This window comes from Rattus rattus, chromosome 5 (genome assembly GCF_011064425.1).
Source record: "Rattus rattus isolate New Zealand chromosome 5, Rrattus_CSIRO_v1, whole genome shotgun sequence".
Taxonomy (NCBI): Eukaryota; Metazoa; Chordata; class Mammalia; order Rodentia; family Muridae; genus Rattus; species Rattus rattus.
In genome coordinates this window covers 118,886,178-118,911,934 of record NC_046158.1, presented here as the reverse complement: position 1 = coordinate 118,911,934, position 25,757 = coordinate 118,886,178, and the positions used below count along the sequence as shown (strand labels likewise).

The 25,757-nt window shown below is 38.2% G+C and overlaps 1 protein-coding gene across 1 annotated transcript in view; it reads right to left on the bottom strand.

Annotated features, from left to right (window-relative positions):
• Sptlc3 (serine palmitoyltransferase long chain base subunit 3) overlaps positions 1-25,757 on the bottom strand; it is a 110,720-nt gene that overhangs the window by 52,063 nt on the left and 32,900 nt on the right. The window contains exons 3-6 of the mRNA XM_032904299.1: positions 22,711-22,865; positions 21,980-22,128; positions 10,883-11,007; positions 9,066-9,159 (exon numbers count right to left, since the gene is read on the bottom strand). Coding sequence (XP_032760190.1) covers positions 9,066-9,159; positions 10,883-11,007; positions 21,980-22,128; positions 22,711-22,865 — 523 coding nt within the window. The remainder of the gene's footprint in view (positions 1-9,065; positions 9,160-10,882; positions 11,008-21,979; positions 22,129-22,710; positions 22,866-25,757) is intronic.

Genomic DNA, 25,757 nt, shown 5'->3' with positions numbered 1-25,757 from the left:
CCATGAAGCCACCTGCCCCATAACCTCTTCTTCTTTAAGTTGTTTCTGCCAGGTATCTTGGCACAGCAATGGGAAAAGTAAGTAATGTAAGTGTAATTAAGGTGTGAAGAGAAGTTGAGATGGAAAACAGTCCATAAAAAGAAACAAACTTTGGGTTTCATTGAATTCCATACTTTCAGTGTTTTGAGATGTCCTGGTATGGGTAGTCACCCTTATGAACCTGTCCTTTGTCATGTAGGCTTTATACCAATGATGCAGAGGTGGTTTAACATATGAAAATCTATCAGTGTAATCTACCATATAAACAAACTGGAAGAAAAAAAAACCCTACAGCCACACAATCATTTCATTCGATGCTGAAAAAGCCCTTCACAAAATCCAGCACCCCTACATTTTAAAAGTCTTAGAGAAAGGTCATAGACATAAGGTGCATCCCTAAACACAACAGAGGCAATATACAGCAAGTTCACATCTGTATACATAGCCGACATCAAGTTAAGTGAAGAGAAATGAAAGGCAATTCCACTAAAATCAAGGACAAGAAAAGGCTGTCTACTCTCTCAATGTTTATTCAATATAGTGCTTGAAGATTTAGCTAGAGCAATAAAACAATTAAAGGTGATCAAGGGGATATAAATTGGAAAGGAATAAATAAAAATATTGCTAATTGCAGATGATGTGATAGTATATATACGTGACTCCAAAAATTGTACCAGGAAACTCCTACACCTGATAAATAGCTTCAGCAAAGTGACTAGCTACAATCTCTGTCTTCCTATATACAAACGGTGAAAAGAATGAGAAAGAAATTAGAGAAACAATACACTTCACAATAGGTATAAATAATATAAAATATCTTAGTGTAACTATTCAAGCAAGTGAACAATCTATGTGACAAGATCTTCAAGTCGTTTAAAGAAATAAATAGAAAAATATATTAGAAGATGAAAAGATATCCCACACTCATGGATAGGTTGGATTAACATAGTAAAAATGGCCATCTTACCAAAAGCATTCTATTGTGCAATTCAGTGCAATTCCTATCAAATTTCCAAAGGAATTCTTTACAGACTTTAAAAGAATGATTCTTAATTTCATATAGAAAAAAATTCAGGACAACTAAAACAATTCCATACAATAAAAGAAATCCTTGAGGTATTTCTATCCCTGTTTTCAAGCAATAGTGATAAAAATATGTGGTATTGGTATAAAAACAGACATGTTGATCAATGGAATTGACTTAAAAACCCAGAAGTAAAGCCACACACCTATGGACACTTGACTTTTTGACAAAGAAGCCAAAATTATGCAATGGAAAAAAAGAAAGTGTCTTCAACAAATAGTGCTGGTCTAACCGGATGACTACATGTAGAAGGATTCAAATAGATCCATATTAATTACCCTGCACAAAACTCAAGTCCAAGTGGATCAAAGGCATCAACATAAAGTTGGATACACTAAATTTGACAGAAGAGAAAGTGGGGGATAGCTTTGAACGCATTGATACAGGAGACAACTTCTGAGCAGAGCACTAACAGCTCAGGCGATAAGATTAACAACTAATAAATGGGACCTCATGAAACTGAAAAGCTTCTGTAAGACCAAGGACACCATTAAAAGGAGAAAATGGCAGCCTACAGAATGGAAAAGATCTTCACCAACCCTGCCTCTGACAAAGGGCTGATATTCAAAATTATAAAGGACTCATGAAACTAGGTATCAACAAATCAAATAACAGTTTAAAAATGGGGGCACAGATCTAAACAGCTAATTCTCAACAGAGGAATATCCAATGGCTGAGAAGCACTAAAATAGTCAACATCCTTAGTCACCAGGGAAATGCAAAACAAAATGACCCTTACACCTGTCAGAATGACTAAGATCAGAACCTCCAGTGACAGTAGATGACGAGGATGTGGAGCAAGTGAAAAACTCCTCCATTGCTTGTGGGAGTGCAAACTTGTGTAACCACTTTGGCAATCAACTTGGCAGCTCTCAGAAAATTGGGAATAGTTCTACCCAAGGACCCAGCTATACCACTTCTGGGCATATATCCAAAAGATGCTCTAACACAACACTGGGACACTTGCTCAACTATGCTTATACCAGCTTTGTTTGTAATAGACAGAAACTGGAAACAACCTATCCATTCTTACCTGAAGAATGGATAAAGAACATGTGTAGTACACTTACACAATGGAATATTACTCAGCTATTAAAAACAATGACATCATGAAATTTGCAGGCAAATGGATTGAACTAGACAATATAATTTTGGGTGAGTTAAGCCAGGCCCTGAAAGACAACCTTACTTATAAGTGAATATTAGCCATAAACTACAGGATACCAATGCTATAATCCACAGACCCAGAGAAGCTAAGTAACAAGAGAGCCCTCGAGGATACTTAAATCTCGCTGAGTGTGGGAAATAGAATAGACATCGGGGTGAGTGGATGGAGGGAACTGGGTAGGAGAGAGATTGGGGGTGACCAGCAGGGATCAAAGCTGGGGGGAAGTGGAGGGAGAGAGAACTGGAATCCATAGGGTGTGGAACATCTCTGGAAAGAGCTAGAACTTAGGACAATGGAAATTCCCAGGAATCTAAGAGGCCGATTCTAGCTCAAACTCCTAGCAATGGGGAATATGGAGCCTGAAATGGTCATCTCCTGTAACCAGGCAATACGTCCAATGCAGGGACTGGGACACCAACCCAGTCAGAAAACATTAGACCTATAATTTGTCCTGCCTACAAGAGGTACCAGGATAAAGATGGATCAGAAAGGTTAACCAAGGACTGGCCCATCTTGAAACCCATGTCATGAGAGAGTGCCTACCTCTGATTCAATTAATGATATTCCCCTATACTTGTAGACAGGACCTAGCATATCGGTTATCTGAGAGATTTGATTCAGCAACTGATGGAAATAGCTGTAGAGACCCACAGCCAAACATTAGGTAGAGCTTGGAGTATCCTCTGGAATTGGGAGAGGAAAGACTGAAGGAATCAGAGAGGTCAAGGACACCACCACTACAGAATCAACTAACCTGGGCCTGTGAAAGCCGTGGAGACTGAAACATCATGGTAGCTTGCATGGGATGAACCTAGGCTTCACATATGTAACATTCGTACATCTCAGTCTTAATGTAGGATTCCTAACAGCAGGAGCAGGGGCTGTCTCTGATTCTGTTGCCTGCCCTTGGATCCTTTCCCCACATTTGTCTAGCCTCAATAGGAGAAAATGTTCCTAGATCTACTGCAACTTGATATACCAAGGCAGATTGATAAATGGGAGCCCTCTCCTTTTCTGAGTAGAAAGGAAGAACTGGAGATTGTTCAGGAGAAGAGGTGAGAGGGAAGGACTGGGAGGAGAGACAGGAGAGAAAGCTGCCATTGGGATGTAAAATTAAAATTAATTACTTAATTAGTTAAAAAGAGTAAAAAGTCTTCAGAGCTAATAATAAAGGATCTGGTGTTTTTCATGGCATTAGCTTTTTATTTGGCCTGGTTCCATGTGTCATGCATGCAGTTTGGCACTTTCTACAGAACCCTAAATAGCTATGTCATTCTAATCTCTGGATGAGTGTTCAGGAGAGTCACAAAGCTGCAAGTCGAGCCAGCAGACATGAGAATCATTTGTATTGTTGCCCCATCTAATTCTTACTCACTCCATACACATTCTCATGTCCTTCACTTCTCAAGAAAGTAGTTATTCAGTGGACCCTGGATCTAGCTCTGACACCAAAGGTGGTGCTTTCACGATGCGAATGGGACACAAAGCTGCATGATGCACACTGGTGAGACGGAGCAAAGGACTTGTATTTGTTTCTTACTGATGCTTCCAGAAAATTGACCAAATTATTGACTAAAACAACACAGACTTAAGGTCTTAACAAATCTGGAGATCAGAAGTCTGCAATAGGTCTGCCTGAGTGATTTCACAGCTTTGGCAGGACTGGCACCTTTCTCAGAGTTTTAGCTCAGACTTTGCTTCCTCACAGTTTTCTGCTTCTAGGTCCTGCTTTCCCTTAGAATGTGTTCTTCCATCTTCAAAACTAAAAGCGAAAGTTGAAGTTTTTCTCATTTTACATTACTCTGACAACCCTTCATTTTGCTTCATTTGTAGGGACCCAATTATCACGCTAGACCCATGTAGAGGCTTAAATTTAAAGTTAATTGATTGGCACACAGAATTCTCTCTGTAACTTTAACTCCATTTCCAGATAACAAGGCATCCACAGGTTCTGGGGATTAGAGCACTGCCATGTTTCAGAGATTTATTTATTTATTTATTTATTTATTTATTTATTTATTTATTGTTTCCACAGAAAACTAAACAGTAGCGGCTCACTCATACCGCATGTCTGTGGACTAGGAGGTGGTAAATGATGACTAAATGGCATAGTTCTAATGAACTGGGAAGGTCAACATTTTCCCAAAGAGTTCTAGGTACACTGTTGTACTTGTAGGATCATTTAAAAACTTGAATTAGCATACAAAGCAACAGGTCTCCCTATGGCATTTTCCCACGCACTTTCTTTGAGTTCATTCCCTTCCCCAGATTATTTTGGAGAGTTTCCTAAATACCTCCAAACCATAACTCTTCATTTATTAATTAGGTCCTATCTCATTATGTTTTCTGCAGGACTAATTAAACGAGCAAATAAATGCAAAGGCAATGTCAATAGCCAGACATCTGGTATACAATAAATTCTTAATAAGTGCTAGTTTCTGGTACAAAAATCACTGCAGCTGGCATTTATTATAAATATAAAGTGTCATCCATTTTCTGGGAAAAGAAGGCAGCATGAAGAGGAATTGTTGAATAGGACAAGTATTTGAAAAGCTGTGTAAAAACTTCGATGATTAAAAATGAATACTAATTATAGTATCAGTAGAGTTGAAGACTTAGAAACAGAAGCATAAATTAATGTATTTTTCATCTTCAGAAAACTTTAAGAATAGAATAGGAATAATCCAAAACACTCATTCACCTGACCTAGATTCATCTTTCAATGCACTATTTCCCTTGCTTTATATATCTAGGTATTTATGTATCTATGTATCTATCATCAATTACCTATCTATCTGTCTATCTATCTATCTATCTATCTATCTATCTATCTATCTATCTATCTATCTATCTATCCATCATCTATCTAATTATTTCTTTTGAGACTAAGTTAAATATTCAGTGTTCTGTGCCTCTAAATTGTTCACTACATATTCCCTAAGCACAGATGTACACTCTTATATGACCATGGCAGGGCCAGTTGATTTATCCTATAAGGATCCAAATATAGTAGTTTCGGCTTCATGAACTACACATACTCTTTATTACACATTCCTCTTTGTTTTCTATACAAGTCTTTACAAACGTAAGCTTATAGCTGATAGATACTATAGCTACCTACCATGATGCATTACTCTTATTTAGCACCATTAAGTTTATCTGTCTATCATCCAAATTTGCAAATTGGCTTAGGAGTAACATTATCTCTTGTCATTCGTGATCTAAGACCAAGTATAGTGTGACCATCTTCAGTATCTTTTATAGTGAATTATTTTCTCTGCTTGCTTTTGTCCTTTACAATATTGCCAAGGCAAGAACTTGGCTTTTATCACACATTTAATTTGATGTTTTCTGCTTTGCATCCTGTGTAAATGATGGAGAATCCTCAGATATCCCATTTAAATACAAAATGTTCATGTGTCCATCACTTAGTGTTGGTTTTTCCCCTAGCTCTCCAAGCATTATGTGACTTCTTCCTGATTGGTTACTATTCTACTCTTCTCTCTCTGTAGTTTCACTGGGATTCTTATCCTGGGAGTAGAAACCTAAGGAAGATACTAAATGGTTGCTTGTGTGGTGTGCTTTGTGTTGCTTGTTTTAGATTATACTACTGCAGGTCCCTAAAGAATCACTAACCAGTTGGAACTGGTAATAAGTCACAGGCTGTGGCTGGGCCAATTTATTTCAGTATTTAACATAAGGTTATTTTATATCATTTTTTTTCTTAGAAATTTCTTCCACTACCTGGGTTGCAAAACAAGACAAAAAGACATGAATGTTGTAAAGGAACTCGTATGGACAAGGGGGAAATGACAGAAACTGGAGGGAGGAAAGGGGGTTGGAGGGTGAGTGTACCCAGAGAACTTTATGCAGATATTAAATGGTAAAAAATTAATTAATACAAAAATTAAAATAAGATTTAGGTCTTCTATCTTTAGATATATATTAATCTTAACCCAAATAATTGTATAAGTTGGTGTGGAGGTGGGAACAATCATTAATCTCCCACAGATAGTCCCTAGGTGCCTAGATTATAAAGTTATAGTCACAAACTATTGCTATGTAGAATGAATTGAAGAAATAAGAAATCAATATTGATAATGACTCAGCTCACTTGTTCCAAATAAATGACAACCCACCCAGCATATCTATTCTGAAAGCGAGACTACTGTGCTAAACGTATACATGGTTTATTCATTTCCAGATATAAGTTTTTATCACCAGTCACCTGTCATGCAAGAAAGTTAAAAGCATTAAGCATATTTGTGTTAATAACAATGATACTTTCTCTGACCACATAATCAAAAAGTTACTGTGTCTTCTTTGACTTCATCCTTGTGTCGTGGAGCTCCACTATGCATACCAGCGTGACTTTGAACTTGTGATCCTCTTAACTGAGCCCCTCCTGAGTGAGAAGCTTACTGAAAGGCACCATTATAACCAGCACTAACATACTTCTTTAAATTCCTAAAAGATGTGTACTTCAAACATGAATTCTTGGTACTAGCAAAGTAATTTGAAACTGGTTGTGATAATAGATGGCAAATCAACATAACTACAATTTATCTAATAATGAACTGAAAAGCTGAATATTTGTTGCAAACACAATAAAGGAGGACACCATATTTTAAATCACCCTGAACTACATATCAGAGTTGAACCACATGTCTACAATCTTATTCTTCTAGAGTGCCTGGGCCTGGACCTCATTCCATCATAGCCATCTATTCACAGATGCTGGAAATAGTTCTCTAATGCATGGTGATTCCCCAACCCCTCATTCCCATGTCCTTTTTCAGTGAGAGCAGGTTTTCAATGGACACTCCACTTGTTAGGAAAGGAGTTCACTGTGTTTACTTGGGAAAGTTCATACTGTTCTTTTTTTCTACTTTGTGGGTTCTCCTTCCTTTTATCCTTCTCCCACTTTATTGTATCCTTTCAATCCCCTAACACTAGGTAGGAGAGAGAAGGCTGGAAGGGAGAAACACATCCCTGAATATAATTTATTTCCCTTTGTTTCTTCTTTGACCATGACCACTATCAAATGGCAACCGTCTCTTCCAAATGACCAACAATGACCAACCCTGCCTCTCGGCTCACTAGCATTTATATACCCTCTGGAAAATTCCCAGAATTCCAAAGGTAACACATTTGCAGAGACTGTCTGCAGCTGGCAAAACCATGCCTGTGCTGGAGCACAAGGCACATAATAGTCAGCTGCTATGAACAGTCTGAAGCAGCCTCTCACTCCACACCTGGGTTTAAAATAAAAACACGTTCTTATAGCATAGCTGTGGTTTTAAAGAAACCAAAACTCCAAAATTCTCACTACAAACACTCTCATGCATTTTCTTTCCTCTTACTCGAGACATTTGTTCTATGGATTGAGATTGCTCTGAGGTATGCATAAAGGAACCAAGACAATCCTTCCTGATTGTTACCAGTCTTTGTTTTAGTTACTCTTTGTGAACTTCTGGAATGAAGGGCACACTAAGGAATAGGAACAAAAAAAGTCGAGGGGAATGGAAAGAGGGAAAGGTGGTAAGAAATTTTTTACAAAGTGTGTGTGTGTGTGTGTGTGTGTGTGCATGCGTGCAAGCATGTGTGTGTGTATGTATGCACGCATGTGTGTGGGTACTTACATGAGCATGCAGCATGCGCAGGAATGGAGCAGGGGCAGCTCTGATTTCAATGTACCAGAAGCAGAACTTTAACAGATCACATGTGTCAATGTCTTCCTTAGCTTTACAGATGAGGACATTGAATGCAAGAAAGATCAAAGGGTTTAGAGAAAGTGGCACAAATTGGGAATGCAGTTGGAATCATAGGACATAGTTGTCACCAACCATGACCTACTTCTTTTAAGGTGTTTTCCTAAGACTTTTGATGGTGTCTGATCTGATCTCTAAAGAGTGAAGGGGTAGCTTTCTGCCTTATCCTCACCTTTCAACCATGCAGCACAGAGCCTGCAAGGACATTGAAAATTTTTTAGATTTATTTTTATTTCATTTCATGTCTATGAATGCTTTCCCTGCTTGTATATATGTATGTATGTATGTATGTATGTATGTATGTATGTATGTGTGAGGTATGTATGTATGTATGTATGTATGTATTTCGTATGTGCATAATGTGTGTGCCTGGTGCCTACAACAGTCAGAAGAGAGTATCCGATCCCATTACTGGAGTTACAGATGGTTGCAAGCTATCATGTGTGTGCTGGTTCTTGGTTCTCTGGACCTTGGTTCTCTACAAAAGAAATAAGTGCTCTAAATTCTTAAGCCATCTCTCTAGCCTCTGACAGGACATTTAAAAGGCATCTAAGAGTATTTGGTGATATGAGTATTTTATATATAGGAACAGGGAAATGAGGCATTATGCCAAGAAAATAAAAGCTAACTTTTTCCTTAAGTGCAAAATTTAAAGTATTAGGACCTTCTCAAGACAAGGTTACACAAAGGGGAGAATTACAACACAACTGGTCATTAAATGGCATCTGAAGATATCAATCACATCTTTAGAGGCCACATCACAAGACCGCTAACAGTGACATTAATGTGTTTTGGTAACACTTAGCAATCTGGATGTTTAATACACTTCAGCCATTTGTTCCAGGTCACCAGAGGTTAACAAGGCAGCAGTGACTATAAACGTAATTGTCTTTCATTAGGCTAAGTTGCCAGTTTGAAAAGCAAGGACAAAGTCCCTACTAATAATCTTGACCTTTGTCTAGGACCAAGGCAGTGCATGTTGAGTAAACGCAGAGATACTCACTATTGTGTTTGAAGGGTCTTATGACTGCGCCTGAGAGTCGAGACCCCAGGATGACTGAAGTGTGGTTGAACTCGTCACTTAAAATGAGGCATCCCTGTGCAGAAAACAAACATAGACCACAAGATAATGAAAAGAAAGACAGCATATGGGAACTAGAAAATACCAAAATTCATGTTAAATCAGAACTCTACTTAATTTGAAAAGGTTGAATTTCACCAGGGATTCATTTGGATGCAAGCTGATCTTTCTGCTAGCTCAAGATGACAGCTGTTTGTAAACCATTGCATCCTTACTGGAACATTCACAAATAGTTTTCAACAGCAAGGTTGTCTTAAGCACTAGCAAGAATCTAAAGGACTGAGCTTTGACTGGAAGGCTGATATTTTGTGGCGGGCTATCCACTTGCTTGGTACCCAATTCTGTGCTACATTATTTGGATGGTCCCATTAGTTCTCCTGGCAGCCCAGGGCTTTTTATAATAAGGCATCGCAAAGTCTCACCTTGTATTCTCTTTCTTCCTGTGCCAACATCCCTTCTGTGTCAACACAGAAGCATCTGTGTTTTACAGTTAAAAACTTTGAATTTGTAAAACTGTGCACGGAAAGCCAGTGTGAGGTGAGCAGAAATTGTTACTGCTTTTAAATTATTCTCATATATTTGTTTTTCTTTTAAAATGCATACATTAGGGAGGTGTTCACGAATACCCAGAATTCAGAACTACGATGGTTCACTTTTGTTTTCTGTGACCATTTGTAATTGACTTCTTCTTTATATTTTGGTAATTCACATGCAATATGTTTTAGGGTTTTGAGGTTAAAGCTAGAAAAATGGTCTTATTTTCATTAGTGAAGAATATATGTATAATTTTCTTTGGATACATTTGAGAATTATTGTAAACCTCATGATACCTCACTTCTTTGTTCTTTAGCCGTGTAACTACTACAAATAAGGCAGCTGTTACTTTCAAGAAGTCCCATATTTTTTGTGTTAAATGTTAATATATATTATATCAGAAGCTAATATATCATTAAAATTAACATTTCCACAACTACTCTATTTTTAATGGTATTATCTTAATTCACGCTGGCATGATTTACTATATGAGGTTTTGTGTGATTTGGTGTGTGTCTTCATTGTGGATCTCTTCTCGCTTCATGAATCTGCGTTCTAGTCCTGCTTTTATGCTTTGCAAATGCAGTCCCTTCTTCATTGTTCCAAGAAACAATGTGCTCACCTATCAGTGTTCTCTTCTCCTGATTCTAGTGTAAGCATCGCAGACTATCTCAAGAAGAGTGGGTGACTCTTATCATTCCTCATGTATGTATGCTCTAGTCCTGGAGTACCTATCCGATTTCATTTAGTATCTTGTTTCTCCACCAGGCTTCAAACACTTGAATTTACAAGGCACAGGGCTTATTCATCCTCTTACATCACATATATGGCTTCATACCATGACATGCAGAATCTCAATAATTAGTCAACTAAATGAATGAATGGATGAAATAGGAATTTTTTTTGGTCTAAAGTAGTGTTTAGTAAGTACTTGCTACATGACAAATATGAAGTCCATAACACAGGCTTTTTCTAAGCTACTATTAAATTTGAGCTACTATGACATTTGAGCCACATTTAATCTAGCAATTCAATAACCAGGAGTATCACAATCAAGAGAATTTCTAGACTACGCTGATACATTTAACCAAAGATTTTGATGTTAGGAAAAGGACCTTTTGGGCAACACTTTTGATAAAGGACTTATTCAGAGGTGTAATTCTTGGGAATAGTACAGCAGAAGACACATGGCAAGAAATTCTTACCTTTCCAACAAATATAGGGATATTCGTCGAGTTGGTTGCGAATCCCATCCCGAAAACCATCGCCGCTTCCACATTCAAGAACTTAGCCATGAGATCCTCCAGCTCGTTGTGTATATCCAAGGACCCTAAGCAGAAGTTACAGGAGGAATGACCCTCGCTTTTGAGCAAGCCCAAGTTTAAAACCTTAAATCCTACTATACGTACATCAACACAGACCTGTAGCATAGCAAGAATCTCTGTCATAGCTCCAATTTAACGACAACTCAAAGTCCACTTGCTAGAAAATGTATGTGTTAGTTTTGCAAACACAGTTCAATTAGCCTAATGAAAAACAAAAATACTGCCTCAAACAGTGGTGGGGATAAAGTTTGCAAATATGTCAGGGCAGTGGTTTTTTTTTTTTTTTTTTTTTTAATGTGACAAGAATTTTGGGATTCTCTGAATGCTCTGTAATTGGATGTTGTTGAATACACATGTGTATCTGCTTTGTAAAAATCCATTGAGATGTATACTTATGGCTGCATTGAACTATATACTTATGGCTTCTCCCATATGCATTTTTGCAGTGAAATAGAACTTATAAAACACACCACATTTCCTACGTCTCACAGATAATTGTTGCAATTCTCTTAGAGAGTTCATTTACTTAAATGCACACAGATTCAGCAACGTCTATAGCTACTAAGGGCAATAGTATTTATCAATAAACAATAGTGTTTATCAAATCTTTGGAATATATTAGATACTCTGACAAGTCTGCCATCAGAATGATTTCATTTAATCTTCGACTTCCACTAGTGTAGTTACTATTACTTTACAGAGAAGAAAAAAGTTTAAAATTGTTTAAAGAAGTTTAAAATTGTTTCACAGAAAACCCAACAGATCATTCAACCTAACTTTGAATGCTTGTTTTACTTCTCATGACCTCTCATCCTCTCTCCTCTTCCCTCTCTTACTTTGCTTCCTCATCTTCTCACCACCTACTCTTTTTCTCTCCTTTCTTTTCGTTGACACCTTCTCTTATTACAGTTGTCCTGACTGCCTTCAAATTAGTGAGCCTCTTACCTCAACTCTCTGAGTTCTCGGTTAGGTGTGTATCACCACACCGAGACCATAACCTTTTATATCCTTGTTTACTGATCTCTTCTTAAATATTATAACCATATTACTTCCTGCTGGTAGCAAACACTAATGCTTTCTAAATTTTGTATGTAATCGTTTTACCTTTTATAGTTACAGCAGCTCATATCATAACTACTAGCTACCTGTAGTTAGTGAAATTGCAGATCTGAACTCTATATTTGAATCTTATTAACTTGGTTTCAACTTTAAAATTAATGTCCTTCAAAAATATTTCCTACTAAACACCTTATTAGTATTTGAATATGATTTCATTTGACTCCATTCATGGAAAATTTAGTGTGTGCATTGAGATGTAATATGGATATAAAAAACACCAGGAGATTTTGTATTGATTATATGCATTTAAATAGTAAATTTTAAATGACAGATCTTGCATTATAATTTTACTTGACATTTTCCCTGAAAGATAGATTTGGTTAGGTTTGCATGGTAAATGACGATATCCATTTAGCCTTCTGTCCAAAGTGACGACTTAAACTTTTAACTATCCTGGCAATCCTTGAGTAAGAATGACCATATGGTGGGCTGCTTCTGACACTTTGGATAAATAAATTCAGGTTTGATAATAGAAAAACACACAAGTGAAGAGATGTAACTTGTACCTACAGGATTTAGAAGCTGCTGTTGAGATTTAAGAAAGAGTAATATTGTTGCCATGTTAAGGCCCATTATAAACATGTTCCCTTCAGTGTAACATAGCAATCAATACATATTGCTATTCAGGATGAAATAACAGAATTCTATTATCACTGGTTTGTTAGCACCATTATGCTAAAATGGTTGAAGATAAATTTTAGGAAGTATTAAGTGGTCAGTTCAAAGAGTTAATTCTTAATATTTTTGTATTCAATATTAAGTAGGATTTTTGAAGAGTAACCATTATCTTTTTTGAAAAACCACAGTATTATACAGAAGCTGGTTGGTGGCCATCTCAAACCTGAATTCATTTATCCCTACAGCTGTCAGAACAACATACAGTACAGTCATTCTTACTCGAGGTTCAGTGGAGCAGTTAAATTGTCACATTGGAGACATGGATTGGATGAGAAAAGAATTTATCATGCAAACCTAATGATCTGAGTTCTTTTCCCAGAACTCAGTGGAAGGAGAGAACTAACTCCATGGAATAATTCCCTGATTTCTACACATATGTCACACATACACACAAACCATAACAAAATGTACAAAACGTTGGAGTTTTGATATAATATTTGTATCATCAAACAAAAAATATGTTTGATATATATTTGATATAGGTCAAATTGATATATTTGACATAGATCAGTAAATATTTATGTCAAATAAATATACACACACCACAGAAAGAGTAAATGAACTTTGAAGATGAAAACGTGAACACATGATCATGTACTGGGATTCATTTTTATTTATTTAGAAGACATTGCCTTCTAAAGGGAATGGTTCAAGGAGTAGGCAACCAAAAGGTAGGAGACTGGGCTCTCTCCATAGATTTGCTATTAACAGCTGAGTGGTCTTTGGCTATTGTCCCTGAAAGTTGGTAAGGAGATTGGAAGATAGGGTTTAGCATCTCTTGACATTACACATGCTCTTTCTTCCATATAGAATCGTTTCCTGTCATAGTGGCTTCTCCCACTCGATTTCTCATATCCACCCAACGTGTGAGTCATTCTCCGCCTCCTTCTAGCTGCCCAAGGCAAAACTACTCAGATTAATTATATCATCACTATCCCACAATGATTAATACTACTCAGTTGATTCCAGAAATTGGAAAATCTCCATTACAAAAGGAGCACATAGTGTGCAGACAGGCACCCAAGATTCCCTGACTTCCGCAGATACTAAGGACATCAGAATGCTCATGGGAACAAACACTGTGATACTGTAGTAGAGTTTTTATCCTGATGGGCACCATGCCTTCTTTTGCACTAGCATTCAATATGAACCTAGGGAGTTATATGGAGGCTTTTTGTGGAGAATGAAGAGCTAAGAGTAGGGGATACAATTAGAAAGGAACCAAAGCAACAAAGTAACTGGGCAGTAAATATCAATATCCAGAGAAGCTGCTTAAAGATAAAAGGAGGCCAAATGAGTCAACTCAGTAACTTTTCTCATAAATCTTTCCCGCTTAGGGGATTAACTGAGTATCTATGTTACACCTAGACAGATGTGGACAGATAATTAAGACAGATCTCCACCTTTGTTCTTTCTAAACCTGCTGTTCCACATATTTAGCTAATTCAATCACCGAAAGTCCTCAGGATGGTGTGGGATGTGCTGTTAGGCAAATAGACAGTCAAGCAGCTATGGGATGTGCATGTGCCAAAGACTCTCTTGGGAGGTTTTCCAAAACAAGGAATTCCTTACAAATCAATGAAAACATGGCTTTTAAAATTAAGTACATGCCACTTTCTTATAACTCTATGCTAAAAAATAAAGGATGATTCAAGAGAGCAAGTAATTGTTAGAAAGTTAAGGAGCTTCCTTTCTATAGACATTGGGGTGTGTCTCCATGTAGTAGAGATGATAAGTTACAGCTGGTAGTTCAAATAGTTGGGTAGTTTTAAAAATAACATTCAACAGTCGGCCTTTGTTATATAAATACTGCCCTTTGTAAATCCCAAGAAGGCACAACTATCATCCTAGCTGAAGGAACAAACAGATGCACAATCATTTTGATTTGGCTAGTGTCAGTGGGTGTACGAATTGCTGTGCTATGTATATATTGACTCCTGTTATTACTTTGATGTTTTCCTTATCCAGAAGGCTATTAAAATCTGCTCTGTGAATAAAAGAACAAATATGAACTGGGTCTATGCTCTTGGCAGCTCACTAAGTGATATTTTCTGATGTCAAACATCAAGTACATTGGCAGGAGTCAAGTGAATAAAAAGTAGATTCAGGATAAATGACCAATATTCTGGGCAGGGACTACATGTTTCTGTTGGATTTTTAGTGATGCTGACTGGTTCACCCTCAGTCAAAATGTACAGATCTCTGGCTTTAACACTGGCGTACTAACACTGATTGATATCGGGTGGGGAAGGGTATAATTGAGAAGTCCATTTCGCAGCTACCAATTCTTCCTCTGTGTCATGTGTGAAGCGATTTCCCTATCTGTGACTAGTCTCATTTGGTCCATAAGAGCCTGTTTTCAGACTCTTTCTAGTCTTGGCCTCAGCACAGGTTGCCATTTAACATGAAGACCCGCCAGCTCTTCCCATCTGCCTGTTCTAATGGTGCTGCGGATCAGTTCATATCTGTGCCACTTTGCGTGCACTGAGGCTTCCTATATCCAAGCTAGCATTAGTCCTTGTGTCTAAAGGAATCACACGGAAGTCTTTGTGTACCTGGTTCTGTTACTTGCAGTTTGTAGGTAAGCACACAGAGAGAGATGTGAGACTAGATACCTTGTCTGGTTGCTGTCTTCAGAGACAAACAGCGAAAGGCACTTGCATTGGCACGCCTACGTAGCACTTCACTTTAAACAGAACACTCACTACCTCTTGTTAGATTAACCATTAGATAATTAGAATCAGAATGCAGGTCAAGTGTCTAAGGGAGGCATAGTTGGGTGATTGCAACACATTTTCATGGTAATGCTGGTGACAGAAGAAGTGTTAAGCTGACAAAATGACATCTCCACTTCGTGTTTTCATTTTTTAAAAGATTCATTTGTTTAATGTATGTGTGTTCTATCTGCATGTTCTTTTGCATGCCAGAGTAGGGCATCAAGATCACATTACAGATGGTTGTGAGTCACCTTGTGGTAGGATTTGAACTCAGGACCTCTGGGAACAGCAGCCAGTGTGATCAACCTCTGAGCCATCTCTCCAGCCCATGTTTTTTCTTTTATTTCTGTTTTTTTTCCTTTTAATGTTCATTTCTTGAGAACTGCATGCATGAGTACTGTATCGAAATCATTTTCTCTCCTCTTTCTTCCCTCCAGCTCTTTCTCTCTCACTTCTTCTCAACATCATGGCCTCTTATTCTTTAATTACTATTGTTACACACACACACACACACACACACACACACACACACATTACTATGTATACAACTTGTTGAGTTCATTTAATGTTGCTCATATGTATATGTACTTTTGGGACTGTATAACCTGGGGAAGACTGATCTCCCATTCTCAGTAACCATTAATTGTCCTCAGATCTCTCTCTTGGTATGTGCTTTGAGAGATGTTTCCATCCGTGTTGGCATGCCAACTGGTGTCTAATTTTTCAGGTTTTATTTAGGCACTGCATTGTTGAGATTTCATGGATTCAGTTGCTGGTCATACATAGATGACATTATCTTGCAGCAGATCACTTTTTGATTTTTTTTAATGTAAACATGGTATTTGCTACATATTTAGACAGTAAAATATCAAGCAAATCAACATGCTCAGTAGTTCATATAGTAACCCATGAGTGTGTGTGTGTGTATGTGAGTGTGTGTGTAGTGTGATGTGTGTGTGTGTGTGTGTGTGTGTGTGTGTGTGTGTGTGTGTGTGAGTGTGTGTATGTGTGTGTGTGAGTGTGTGTATGAGTGTGTGTGTGTGATGTGAGTGTGTGTGTGTGTGTGTGTGTGTGTGTGTGTGTGTGTGTGTGTGTGTGTGTGTGTGTGTGTGTGTGTGTGTGTGTGTGTGTGTGTGTGTGTGGGTGTGTGTGGGTGTGTGTGTGTGTGTGTGTGTGTGGGCCTCCCTAGAACATTTCTTAAGCAATAGATTCTGATTCGGGGGTTATGGTTATATTTCAGTTGGTAAAATACTTATGTTGCATACTGAATTTAGTCCTCAGTACTGACAAAATTAAAAACAAGACTGTAGTATTCAGGGCCTACGACTTGGTGAGAGCACTGTTGTCTTTCTCTCTCAGAAATATGCTGAGACTCACCATGCTCTATGAAATCTAGCAAGCAGAGAGAGAATTTTCTTGACAATCAATGTTGATTTCTCAATGCCCTGAGTCCCAAACTAAGTGGTGTCTCCAGCAATATAGTCTTACCATTTAGTTTTCATGGGCAACTAAAAACAATAACAGCATCCTGTGTTGTTGGGAGTCCCCTTGAGGACTTTCTGACTAATAACTCCCAGGGAGATCCCCGTGCCTGGAATAGAGATTTTTAACTTACGAATTCAAGTCGTGTGGGAGTAGCATAGTCTACCCGTGAAGGATAGCTCTATTCAAATTCCCTTTAAAACATATTATGTTTGAAAATAATCTCATCAAGTCATGGGTTTCTATTAAGCTTCTGCATAGTTTTGGTTAGTTCATGCCCTAGCCCTTTTTCTCTGCTGTCTCCCAACTCTCATGCACTTAAGCCTTTAACTCTAGAGTATTTTCCTCTGTTCTTCTGTGTCGCCTGTGTTCTACAGTGATGATGTAAATGATGTAAATCTCTGTTCAGCTTTTTCATTTCTGATGTCTTCCTCACTCCATTGTTTTCTCACTTCCATTCCTCTCCATGTTTGAATCTTTCTGCCTCTGGAATTCTCTCTATTTTCAGTGAAAATATCAAGCAAATTAACTTGTTCACTGGCTCATATAGTAACATCTTTGTATGTGAGCATCTCTCTCTCTCTCTCTCTCTCTCTCTCTCTCTCTCTCTCTCTCTCTGTGTGTGTGTGTGAGATTTAAATCTGGATTCCACATGAGAGATAACATGAAATGCTTATCTTTTTGAGACCAGGTTACTGCACTGAGTATAATTTCTTTTCCAGTTCCATCCACTTACCTGAACATTTTATGATTTCATTTTTCTTTACATCCAAGTAAAAATCTGTTATCTACACATTCTACATTTTATCATCTATTTGTCAGTTAGTGGACATAAATTGATTGCACCATTGTAAATATAGCAACAGTGAATTATGGATCTCCAAGTATCTTTTTAGTAAGATACAATATCCTTTGGTATATGCCCAGGAGTGGCAAACTAGACTTTGAGTTCCAGTTTTCCAAGAAACCTCCAGACTGATATCCAAAATGGCCACACAAATTTGCACTCTGGCTAGCAGTGTATAAATGTTTCACCTTAAGTACATCCATGCTAATATTTGTTAGCATTTGTATTCCTAATGAAGGTTGTCGTGAGTCAAGTACATAAATCTAGTAGGGAGAGGGGGTGAGTTGAGGGCACCAGAAGGAGTTAAAGGGAGGTAGTGTTGGGTAATACTTTATGAATACCAGAATTATAATTTCATGTACACTTCTGTATCACAATTTTTTATTCTTATTCTTTTTGTCAAATTAGTAAAACTGGAAACCTCAGTCTTATCTTGCAAAAGTACAGAGCAAAGAGCTCCTCGATTACTTACTGAATCTTGAATGAGTAGGCCTTTGGCTTTACGTATGAGCACTTTGGTATAATGCAATGTGCTCTTTAGTGATATCCAGGAGAATTAGTCTTAGTTTTGAGATCTCAGCATATGGACCCTAGCAATGGCAAGTCATTAAAAATTGTGCCTGGACTGTGTATTTTACCTTCTTGAGTCAGAAGGTAGAAGTTTATCTGCAAATTATCAACTTCTGAGAATCTCTACTTATGTCACTCCAGGTGTGCCTTTTTAGGCATTTGTGTACTGAGGTAAAATTATTGGCACGTCACATTGACATATAATACTTGCTTGGCTAACCTACAGGGTTAGTTTTAATACTTTTGGAGATATCTGTGCCTTTTGAAATCTGGCTTGTGTATAATAGCTAATGTTGTCAGGGGAAGGGCAATTGCATTGCCAGAACTCTATTAGGTCTCAGGAAATTGACAAAAGGCTTTCAGAAACCAAGACATATTTTCAGGTTTCTACTCTGAAACAATTCCTCTGAGAGTACCCTATTCCTTACAAGGACCCTTAGAGAAAAATAAAGAGACTTGAGCAGAAGGCAATGTCATTTCATTAATCAGAACTTACAATAATTTGGTCTGACACCATTTTTGACAAAGGGGTTTGCTATATAAGTAAAATAACTGGAATGGAGAATCTTTGTAACTTCTATAATGAAATTAATTGTTATAAACATCTTTGTGGTATTGATTTGCATAAAATTATTTTCATTCAAAAATCTCTTGTAGTAGTTTGCCTTGTGCATGCTAGGAAAGTACTCTACCACTGAGCTATCTCCCTAGCATACTTATCCAGGAGTCACTTAACAAAAAGGATCTCTACCTTATAGCAATTTCTTAAAACTACTCATTCCAAAGAAACTTGAACATCTTAAGTCAATATTTATTTAAAGTGTCTTCTGATTTTTACTGATTTGTGGCTCCAAGCTGGCCTTTCCTTCAGAAGTTCGAATTAGTGAAACTATATATTTCCTATTTAGCTTCAAATCACTTGACAAAAACCAGAAAGAGATGACTTGGTAGTTGAGGTGAGTGAGAGTACAGGACTAGTCATGAAGTTATGCTGCAGCAGAAGGACAGAGGATTTACATACTAGTGGTAAAGGGCAGAGTTCTTAAACAGATTTCAGCAAAGTAGCATCTTACTAATAACGCAAGCGTTGCAGCTGACACTCAGATGGAAATGTGTCCTAAGCACATCCTTTTGTGTTTTTATTGGGTCCTAAGTCAATGTGATCTTTTCATTTTGATGATTTGAAAAATAAAAGTATCAATGGCTGCACCCCAAAACTATAATTATAGTTGAAGGAATGTGCCTAAATGGACGTGTGTTTAAAGTAAGCAGGTTTTCTTTTTCCTTTCCTTTCCTTTCCTTTCCTTTCCTTTCCTTTCTTTCTTTCCTTTCCTTTCCTTTCCTCCTTCCTTCCTTCCCTTCCCTTCCTTCCCTTCCTTCCCCTTCCTCCCTCCTCCCTCCTCTCCCTCCTCCCTCCCCTCCTTCCCTTCCTCCTCCTCCCCTCCTCCTCCTCCTCCTCCTTCCTCCTCCTCCTCCTCCTCCTCCTTCTTCTTCTTCCTCCTCCTCCTCCTCCTCTTCCTCCTCTTCCTCCTTTTCTTTTGAGACAGGGTTTCTCTGCGTGGCCTTGGCTGTCCTAGAACTAACTCTGTAGTCCAGGCTGGCTCCCCTCCCACCTCCAAGTGCTGACAATTCACCAAGTTGACATGAGCTGACACTAGTATTGCTTTTGTAAAATTCCATGTATTTTCTGAGATTTGAACTTGCGATTTGATTAAGAGTACCAGGTGATACTACAGCATCACATACGGCATTGGGATTATGTGCAAATGATATACTTCATATGTCATCTAGTCATAACCTTGGTGTGTGCAGAGGAAGAAGGATGAAAAAAAAACCCCATACATTTTGGTAGAACTAATGTGAGAAATGAAGAGAAACAAAAGAAATATTTCTCTGTGGTTTCTCCAAAATTAACCTTTCCTGGGTTTGAAGACATGGGGAAGAGCATGTGTCAAAGTATGTTCAAAGATTTCAACTAACTCACTTCATTGATTTTTTTGGGGGGGGGCGTGTTTCTTAGCTACTTACCATTTTCCACTTACAGATATTATCTGCCAGTCATATGTGTTTATGCTAAACAAAGTAAAAGACTGCTGGACTTTGGGAAAGTCAGCCATGCTATCTAGTTTCTGGTAGTTCTCAGAGTATGAGGAATTCTTTTTAGGAGGCAAACCTGTTGCTATTCAATTTGCAACATTTAACATTTTCTTAAATGAGAATATGAGGTATATATTCTAACAGTTACTTGAAATTATTTCAGATGAATGGCTTCCGGAATAATGATTTTCATATTTTTTTCATGTCAATATTACTTTTATGTTGCAGGATGCTTTCAAGTAAACTCTTTTGTTTATTTATTCCATCACCTATGGTCTTCATATTTCATCCTGTTTTTTTTATGATTAGCATAGGTAGCTTATCTTTGGGTCTTTCATTATTTGCACAAAACCTGTTAACATCCATGTCTTAGAATTTGGCTCAGAAAATGAATGAGAGATTCAGGTTATGAACAGATAGTATAAGAATGAAAACTTACTCCTGCTTAATATCTCTGGGTTTGCTGAAATGTACAAAGAGGATTATGTCTGTATGTGGCCTTTTCTGGTGGCAAATCATTGTCTGTGTCCAGCTGCCCTTTTAGTTTGGCTTTTGTCTATATGATGAAAGATGTTCTCTTTCACTGAGTTGAAGTATTATTATCTTTGAGACTGTCTTCTGTTTGATTATTCACAGCACTAGTATTGGTATTACTAGCTCTTGAAGTAACATCCCAAGAAATCACTAAATCTGTGATTTTTATAGCTCGCTTTATTCCTCTGGTGTTTGCTTAAACATCCAACAAAACATTATGGATGTCTCCTGTCTAAGTGGGGTAGACCTTCTGCTTCCCAGTGACCTAGTGCTACCTCATTTACCCCCTAGCTCAAAGGCCAAATGGAAATTAGAAAGATATCCTTACTAAAAAATATGAGCAGTTATGATTGGCTCTGGAGTTTTAGCTACTATTTTATAAGCATCACACACACACACACACACACACACACACACACACACACACACACACACACACCCCAACAAGTTTAGTTGGTGTTATTCCACTTAGAGAATTGTGTTCATTCCAGAAGCTATAGGATATCAATTAAAAAGAATCCCAAATGCCAGATGTTTTGGCCACCTCCCCATGAGTTATTGGTCATAGGTGTCCCAGAGACCCCAAGACAAAGGAAACCATTATCAGTGTTCTTGATTGCTCACCAGAATTTGATGGTAAGATCCTATTGATGAAGACAACACACCATTGATCAAAGAAAATAGAGAAATTAAGTTGGTAATGACTGGGATGCTGGCTAGCACTAGCGGTTTTTCTTCTTTCACTTTCTTTCTCCTCCTCCTCCTCTTCTTTCCTTTTTCCCCTCTTGCCCCCTCCTTTTCCTCCTCTTTTTCTTATTCAATTTTACCACATTTATTTGAGGCACACAGCCTTGACACAATCCTGATTTGATATGTAGTACCATGAATCTGAGACCCAAAAGGACAAAATTCCAAACTAATCAATTTACTTACCCATTTCATTTCTGGTGCTGGCTACACCTACACCATACTTTTCTATAGTGTCCTTAACTTTCTCCATTGACTCATTGTATTTTGATGCAAGGCCAAGGTAGTTGTAGGAGGCCATGTTGATAACATTTTTGATAACTTTTCCAGTATGCCTGTAGGGAAATGAGGAAGTGAACACATGGGTCTATCTCACTTAATATTCTACTGTCTCAAAGACTTCAGTTTGGTCCAAGCCTCACATTGTCTTTTCCATTTTAACCTGTATTGTCTATGGGATAATGTGTTCTTTTTTATTAGGCAAATATAACCTGGTAGTGAGACACAGCATTAGTGAAATTTCCTGGTCTCTGCATATTACTAGGCAGTGGTTCCCCCAAATGATTGATTTTATGACATTCAAGTTCTGGTTGAAAGTGCTACAAATCCTTCTAAAGAAAAAAAAAAGACCACAGCAGTCACTGAGTCTATCATTGAGAAATCAAGAAGGTACAATTTGACAAGAAAGTTGACAAAGACTTTTCAAGGTTGGCTCTGTTAATTATTATAGACTGTGAAGGAACCACTTTGTCAGCTTAAGTTCCTTTCTTGCAACATATCATGAGAAACTGCAAAGGGCTGAGTAGTGCAAGATCAACCTCATTCACACCTTGGGTTTTTCAGATCCGTAACCTTGTATCCATGCTGGAGTTTCACTGAGACTCTACCCATTAAACCCTTGCAGCCGGATGCTTCACCTGAATGTCCAGTTATAGTCATCTGTCACTTTTTCCATTATGTCAAAGTTAGGTACTGGGACACTGCAGACTGTGTGACTCCAGCTGTCTCTGATTCTCATGTAAAGGTTTCTTGTATAAAAGTTCTCAAAGTCCTGATACAGCGGCACAAAATCCTGTTATGACAGAAGTGGAGGTAGAAGGTTAGTTTTAGTCTTTTTTTATTTTCATTTTTAAAAAGATCTTATTTGCAATTGATATCTGAGAGAAGAGGAAGGGCCTAGTTAATCAATGAAGAAGGCTTTTGTTGAGCAAGGACAGATGGATGGGAGAACAAATGGAGCTCACAAAACTGTGGGGCCTCCATGCCTGAAGAACCTGTCTCTTAACATGAAAGAAAAATGTGGCCTCTGTGGCACATGTCTGTAATCATAGGTATTTAGGTGGCTGAGTTAGGAAGATTACACATTCAAAGCTGGCCTATGCCACAGAGTAAATTTAAGACTAGCCTTAGCAATTTAATGGGAGAGAGAGAAAGAAAAGTAGAATCAAATAGCTGGCAAGGTGTCTCTGTGATAAACTTTATATATAAGGTCCTAAATTCAATCCTCAGTGCTGGGAAGTAAAAAAAGATAAACAAAGATGCTAGTTGAATTAAAAAGAAGGTGGCAGAGACAAGGAAGCTTGCTTGTTTGTTTGCTTTAAGAAGTGGTTATTTCAGCTATAGGGTTGGGATGCTCAAGCAGTTAAGTTGGAAAAATAGTTGAAATATTGGTATTATTAGTCTAAATAGATTCATGCGCTATATTTTCAGAAGTACGGTGAATGTGAACTACGGCAGGAGTTCTCACTAATCATGAGAAACTTGATTTTGATTTGAGGAAATAATTTGAAGACCGTTGGCAAAACTGTTGTTGGCAGGTAGCTAGCTGTGGTGTGCCTAGATCCAGGAACTGAAATGACAAGGTTGTGGAGGGACCAGATCTCTCTTGTAGCAGAGATGCCAGCTTATGTCCTTGTACAAAATGTCACCCATGAATGTAAGCTCTGCAGATGACCTGAGGTTCAAAGCAGAGAGTCTTAGTATCTAGAGTCACAGAACTTACGGAATATCTTTATATATTAAAGGAAGTTATTGGAATGACTTATAGTCTGCATTCTAACTAGCCCAACAATGGATATTTATGAATAGAAAGTCCAAGAATCTAGTAGTTGTTCAGTCCCATGAGGCTAGGTGTTTCAGCCAGTCTTCTGTATAAGCTGGGATCCTGAAGAGGTAGGTTCCAATAGAAATGCTGGCAAGTAAGTGCAAATAGGCAGAGAAGAAGGAAGCCTTCCTTCATCCATTGTCCTTGTGTAGGCCTCCAGCAGGAAGGCATGACTCAGAATAATGGTGTGTACCACCACACCTGGACCTAGGCTGTTCTTGGAACTTGCTCTATACCAGGCTAGCCTTGAACTCACAGATCTGCTTGCCTCTGTCTCCTGGGATTAAAGGCATGAATCACCTTGCCTGGGCCTAAGCTTACTATGGCCACTATGATTCAAGTTCTGGATTCAAAGCCTGTGTCTTCCAGCTTCAAGATCCAGGTTACAGGTGTGCCCTTCACTTCTAAATTGTAGTTCATTCCAGATACAGTCAAGTTGGCAACTGGGAATAGCCATCACAATCTACCTCTTGTCAACTTGACACAAATCCTATCTCAAGTCCAAATGAAAACAGAAACCAGGTCATGAATATAATTAACGTGATATAAACTATGCCTCATATAATCGCACATGCATTGTAAATTTAGAATAGGTCATTGTCCCCTAGAAATTATCTTTTAGTAACAAAATAAAACAGAAGCACTCACATCATTTACAACTCTCATTTCTGCATCTGGCCATGTGGTCTTAGATGGTATTTATAACAACCTTCCTCTACTATCCATTCTGTATTTCCTCTACCCTTTGCAAGCACCTCAGCGGGTCTTGGCTCTTTTCCTGGAGGTGTGACCCATACTTTCATTCCTGGTGGATCTGTGCTTTTGTCATCCTTCTTGGAACTCTTACAAAGGATAACATTTAATTGGGGCTGGCTTATGGGTTCAGCAGTTCAGTCTGTCATCATCATGGTGGGAAGCATGGTAGAGTTCAGGCAGGCTTGGTGCTGGGAGATCTGAGAGTTCTTGTTCTGAAGGCAAACAGGAGAAGACTGGCGTCTAGGCAGCTAAGAGAAGGGTCTCAAAGCCCACACTCAAAGTGACACATTTCTTCCAACAAGGCTTATACTTCCTAAGAATGCTACTCCATGGGTCAAGCATATTCAAACCACCACACAGAGCATCTGTGATTTTATCATTTGGCTCATAATAGTTGACGGTAGGCAGAAAGTACAAAAGCCATAACTATGGCCTGAGCCAAGTGCTTTGGGTATTCACAGAATTAGAGCAGGACAGAGAAGCATAACTTGTTGGAAGAATTGGGAAGACTTTATGGAAAAAAAACCTTGGAGGTAGTCTTAAGGCAGATGAGATGAGGTTATGATGGGCAAGAATAAATCTGGAGGCTCTAATATGTAAGTAGACTTGTTTGCTAGAAATACAGAAAGTATTTGAGATGAATGAGTAAGAATTAACCAACTGGTATATCAGGTTGTCCTTTGTTCAGAACCCACTTTCTTCAAAGTCAAAGCCAGTTTGTGATTCATGTGGCCTCTGGCCACCTTTCTCATCTTACCCTCTAACTTCTCCCACAGTGTGGATATACTGTGCTGACTAGGCATAGAGTGAAGGAGACTTATACAGCTGTCTGAGATTAAACTCTCTTCTACAGTCAAGGAGGAAGTGCTGAATAATTGGGAATGAGTTTTCTCACTCTTGTGGTTGCTATTTTTGCTCTTCTTTATGGGATGGAGATGGTTTCTTGAGAAGGGATACGAGAAAGCCATTGAGGAAGCTTTGTGATACTGGTTTGCCTACCTGAGTTGGCAACCAGCTCCTTGAGTTGGTTAACTTGAGAGAGAAATAAAGAGAACATGCAACATTTGATGGCAAGTGGCTATACCCCAGTCACACTACTTTCTG